At 36.8% G+C, this 6099-nt stretch overlaps 1 protein-coding gene across 4 annotated transcripts in view; it reads right to left on the bottom strand.

Annotated features, from left to right (window-relative positions):
* Window positions 1–6099, bottom strand: part of Grm7 (glutamate metabotropic receptor 7) — a 905362-nt gene that overhangs the window by 303479 nt on the left and 595784 nt on the right. For all 4 annotated transcript variants that reach the window (XM_013353051.2, XM_026788235.1, XM_013353050.2 and 1 more), the window contains exon 6: window positions 1650–1850. In XM_013353051.2, the coding sequence (XP_013208505.2) occupies window positions 1650–1850 (201 nt within the window). The remainder of the gene's footprint in view (window positions 1–1649; window positions 1851–6099) is intronic.

Genomic DNA, 6099 nt, shown 5'->3' with positions numbered 1-6099 from the left:
AAAAGAAAAGTCAAAATCTTAACTATGCAAAAGGAAGGTTGAATTCTTCATAGCAGACTGGAAGGAGATGTGAATTACAGATTGGTCCCTGCCTTTTGGTAGTTGCAAACTGGGAGCCAGATGTTTTCTCCTCTTTGCACATTTATTTATTTACATAAAACGAGGAAAGAAAATCAGGAAAATAATATATTTCTGCAAGGAATTCTGGTCCTTTAGATTGCAAATGATATTCCTAATAAGATCCTGGTTCTAGGTATTCATGTTTATTCTGAGATGCCATCTTTGACCTCTAGGTAGACAGATATAAGCACCATGAGGCATACAGACACATCTTCAAGCATTTCTATTTTGATACCTACCTGCATACAAACTCGAATTCATATTGGTATCTGCAGTTTTAATCATAAATAATTTCTATTGATTTAATGTGCTGACTTATTTCTCCTTATAGACAAGACATTTAATATTTGCTCAGTTATGTTACACACAAAAGATACTATCAGAATTATGAACACCCCCAAATTCAAATTTACTAGCTCTTGTGGTTTATGTTGTTTGTTTTGTCAACTTGATACAAGGTAGAGTTAGCTACAAAAAGGAACTTTGACTGAGAAAATTCTTCCATCCCATTGCCTTTAGGCAATCCTAGAAGGCATTGTCTTGACTAATGATTGATAGGGATGATTCTGCACACTGGTGGTAGTGCTACCCAGGGGCTGGTGTTCCTGAGCTTTATAATAAAGTAGGCTGGAAAAGCCAAGGGAAATAAACAATTTCTTACATAGTCTCTGCTTTAGTTCCTACTTCCGGGATCCTGCCTGGAGTTCCTACCCTCACTTCCTCTATTATTGACTGCTCTATGAAATATAATCTAAATAAACCCTTTCTCTCCAAGTTGATTTTGGTCATGGTGCTTTATTACAGCAGTAAAAACCCTAATTAAGACACTAGATATGTGAAATGCCTAAATATGGTGACTTTGTCTCTACCCTTGAATAGTCATGTGTTGTTTCCCCAAGTTACTCATTTTTTTGCTTCTTAATATGTTTGTTGTTTCTATAGTGGTAATTTATGAAATAGGTAGAGTTATTTGTTAAAAGATATATTAAATGTTTTATCAATCGCACATTGTGCTTTAATTGATTCAGACTACAGGAAAAGTATCATTGCCTGTCATGTCTACTGCACTGTTTTCTCACTTTTCCCCATTTATGTTTACTAGTCTGTTTTAGTTAGCTTACCAATGAGGTTTTAAAATTTAAAAGGTAAGCTCATAACATGAGGTGTAATTTGCATACCAACTTGGAAACATCCCTTTATAATCTTGGGACAATGAATTTCCTGCCTGTTTCCCTTCCTTTCTTCCCCTTCTCTCTCACCTATACTCACTAAAGAAAAAAAATGGCTTCATGGGAAACCATTCCAAGAAAAGAACATACCATAGTCCTCTAGTATGTAGTCATTGATTCTATTTTGTTTCATTTCCTCATCCATTCCCACGCGTTTTTGATCACTTGAAAGTATATAATTAGCAAGGTTTTTATCTCACTTGAGTCAACGACAAAGCCATCATGTAACTTCCATAATGTATAAAATAGGAGTTGATATTTTCCCAGCATTCCCATCAGTACAGACATTTCAAGACTCACCATTGAAGTTAACGTTGCGGATATACTTCAACAGCTTCTTTCCCCCTGCTTGCTCCATCTCTGGGCATACTCCTCGGTAATCAGCACACAGATCTTTATTCATGTGATGAAGGGCATGTGCCATGGCATACACAGCATCAATCACAAACTGAACTTTTCCCTCCTGCTCATAATTGGAGTCTTTTCCAATTCGCTCCTGTCCTGCACATTAAAACAAGAAACACAGACAGATCGGTGTTGAGTGGGAGTACACATTTCCTTCTGCTTTTGATCATGCATGAAGATAATAAGACTTTGAGAAGTTTAACAGTGCAATCCACATAGCCACCTGTGGTCATGATGTCTCATTTTTCTAGTTTGTGGAATTTTCCTTTAGAGTCTATTGCATTGACTGTTTTGTCTTATGCGGTATACCTCAGAAGCAGGACTTCAAAGGAACACTACATTGGCTTTTGTCGTGAGCCAGCATGGAACCTGGAGTAACATTTTCTCACCACACCAAGGGCTTCATAGTCTATATCTTAGTTTGGAGGGAGGTGAGGGGTCTATAATAAAATCTTTAAACTTTGTTTGCTCTGGAAGGGACAACGGGAACATAGCAGACGGGATCACACAGACCTTCAAGCCTGAGCTTATTATCCTTCCCATACCTGTATTCCTATTATGTTCCTGTGTCCCCTATGTTCATTACTGGAGAATTGTGTACTCAAAGCAGAAACTCTGATCTCATTATTTTTATAATTTTTTTCTCTCTCCCAACTGTTTCTCATACTCAAAAGTGTTGTATGTCACAGTATTACCAATTCTATCTCAGACAATCCAAAGCATTTTGGACATACTATGAATATTTAGGGTTTATCATGTCTTAATCTTTCGTCAGGATATGAGACTAGAGCTCTTTATTAAATGATTCATTCTCCATGTTTGTCTCTGTAAATGGCAGAGCTAACAACACACTCAGAACCCGTCCTCCACTAAGCACAGAATATGATATTACCCTCTTTCCTGTCCAGAGTAGACGATCATTCTTTAGCTTGCCACCAACTGTCCAGACATGGCTGTTAAGGATGTTGTTCATATGCACACTACTCAGCTTTGTTCTGCTTATTTAAGTTCCATCCTCATGTTATGAGTTGTGTATTCTAGCTCCTCATTCTCCTTGTGTGAAAGCAATGGTGACAGCTCAGTATGTCATACCATAGATGATGTTTGTTATTACCATATTGACCTTTCTCTGTATTTTCTCCAGGTTTGTTTGTTTGTTTAGTGTGTGTGTGTGTGTGTGTGTGTGTGTGTGTGTGTGTGTGTGTGTTTCTTGTGGTCTTTTAGAGTATTCTTTTTAAAATTTATTTTATTTTGGAGATTACAATACAGTTATGTCATTTCCCCCATCTCTTGCCACTTTCAAAGCTTTCCCATATACCTTCTTTGTTCTCTTTCCAAATCATGGCTTTCTTTTTTATTAATTGTTGTTACATGCATAAATGTATATCCAAATATTCCTAGATACAATATACTCAGTCATATAATGTTACCTGTAAATATTTTCAGGGCCGACCATTTGGTATTAGAGAGCTAATTGCTGTGCATTTCCCTGGAGAAGACTATTTCTCCTGTGCTCAGCATTCAGCACTTGTCTGTAGTTCTTTGTGTAGGATTTAGGCCCCATGTTCACTTTGGGATGTCTGTTGGTTTTGTCCTTGTTGAGCTCATGTTAATGTGACCATGTTTGTGAGACTTTATGTGTAGCTTCTGACATTATTAAGAGAAAAAGAGGCACAGGAAATTTATCCCATCTCTCCCACACATGTGGCTGTTGTTAATCCATTTGGTTTTGCTTGCATTCTTTGATTTCCTTTGACAGAAAAATAGTTTAATTCTCCCTTGACGTAAGTACAAAGTTACTGTATTTTGCTTGTCAATCCAATTAAACATTACAATCTTCCACTATATCCATAGGGGCAGTGTATTGTAAGACTCTAAACATAGGACTCCATGGCAATTTATACCCTCTCTATCTCCATGGCAAAACCAGCACTGAAAGTCTGTCAGAATCTCAAGGACCTGTGTTTATATTATTATTCAGGCTAGATATGATTGGCAGGTTCCTGTAATCCCAGGACTTGGAATATGAATGTAGGAAGTTCAAGATATCAAGGCCAACCTGGGGCACATGAGATCCTCTCTTAAAAAGAGGTAGGATGAACAGATCATAAAATAGATAATTTTTAATTGTTTAAAATTATATTCACTTGTACGTATGTGTGTATTCTCAAATGTGTGTGTGTGTGTGTGTGTGTATGTGTATGTGTGTGTGTGGTTATACTTTTTGTGAAGAGATCAGTACAAGTTGGAAGAATTGATTCTATCTTTCCTTGGTAGGATGTAGAAATCAAACTCAGGCCATTAGGCTGTGAAGCACATGCCTTTGCCCACTGAGACAATTCACTGGTCTCCAAATAGATAAATTATAAATTCATTAAGTACATGATATCAGGACTCTTGTCCTTCTAAAAAAAATAAGCATCTGCATACTAAATTTTTCTTGACAGGAACATTTCTCGTTGTCTCTTAGGGCACATTTGTGTCATAATGAAGTAGTATAAATTCCGTAACCTCTATCATTCTGAAAACACACACAGGACTCATGACACATGCTGTGTTAAGTTTTAGGTTCTTTACTGAGAGATTTTTCTCAGAGTGTTTGTTTTTTCTGTATATACTATTTTTGAACCTAAGATTCTCATTCTGTATCCCCAGTTATCCTAGAATTATCTATGTAGACCAGGGTATTCTTGAACTCATGGTAATGTACTACCTCACAATCTCCTAAATGCTGGGATTAAAGATATGAACCATTATGCGTAGAGAGAACATTTAATATTATAATGCAAATTATAATCTCCATGAAAGAAATCCCAAATTTAGAATATGTATCCAAATTTATATTTTTACTTTGATGAATATACATAGATAGCTCCAGTGGTAGACAGTTTAGTACATTAGGAAGCTTCATTCACATGTTGATGAAACATGCTCACCACTTACCACTGGAGCTGTAGATTCTACGCAGAGTAAAGTTTTTGGTTTGTTTCACTTTAAGATGAAATCATCACAAAACCATTGCTATTTTCAAGGTGAATCAAAGAGTTCTACTTAATCTTGACAATTATCTCTAATTTCCCTTTCAAGAAAATTTCTCATTCTTAATGACAGTGCAATGCAATAATTATTAATTTAAGCCATTGTATAATAAGCATCTGATGTCCTCAGAATATCCTAACAACATGTCTAGCAAATTATATACAACACATATTGTAATGAAGAGTGTGGTGTGGGGGTTGGGCGTGCACATGCTATTTTTTTTAACAACTTTTGTTTTTCAGAATAGATTCTGAAATATGGGATTGTCTAAATGTCTTAGTTAGGGTGCCTATTATTATGAAGAGACACTACAATCACAACAACTCTTAGAAGGAAAACATTTAATTGAGGTGGTGGCTTACAGTTTCAGAGGTTCAGTTGTCATCAGAATGGTGTAACATGGTTGTGTGTAGGCAGACATGTTGCTGGAGAGGCAACTGAGGTGCTATATCTTCTAGGCAACAGGAAGTGTATGGTGACACTGGGTGTATCTTGAGCATTTATGAGATCTCAAAGCCTACCTCCACACTGACACACTTCCTCCAACAAAATCACACCTACTCCAACAAGATCACACCTCCTAATAGTGCAAATCCCTTTGGTGGCTATTTTCTTTCAAACCAACACCTTCAACAAGGGTAAATCCATCTCTAGTTTTGATCTGTACCAGTAAACTCCCCTCTTAGGGGACTGCACTATTTTGCTGTACCAGTCACAAGACGGGAAACTTTCTGCTTCCTCAGCACTATGCCAGCAGAAGACATTGCAAAATTTCAAAGTGACTTTGTCTGATACAGGGGAGCTTCCAATTGTCTCTTTCAATTTTTATTTTCTTTGTGTCTTTTTGTGTCATATAAACACACATCTGGATAGTTGCAAAATAGAGACCAGAGGAGGGTGTCTGGATTCTTACTCTTTCTGCCTTATTCTCTGAACACAGGGTCTTTCACTTGAAGCAATGTTGGAAACCAAAAAGCCATGGAGAATCTTTGGTCTCTGCCCCACGAACTCAGGTTACAGTGATGTGTGTGGCTTAAATATTTACAAGAATTCTGGAAATTTGAACTCAGGTCTTCAGGCTTGCATAGCAACACTTTACCCACGGAGTAACCTCCCTAGCCCATTACTTGCATTTTCCTTATATGGAAATTCTAACATCTTTTCATGTGAAAGAATATCAGTTGTTCACAATCTAGCTAATTTGTACAAAAACAAAACCCCTCATTTCCTCCTCTATTTTAAAAGCTTTACTAATTATACAGATGAATAAATTGCAAATATTTCCCCTATTTTGTATTTTTCTCTG

Source organism: Microtus ochrogaster, unplaced genomic scaffold (genome assembly GCF_000317375.1).
Source record: "Microtus ochrogaster isolate Prairie Vole_2 unplaced genomic scaffold, MicOch1.0 UNK1, whole genome shotgun sequence".
Classification (NCBI taxonomy): Eukaryota; Metazoa; Chordata; class Mammalia; order Rodentia; family Cricetidae; genus Microtus; species Microtus ochrogaster.
Note: the sequence above shows the minus strand (reverse complement) of the source record. Positions and strands in the feature narration are given on the sequence as shown.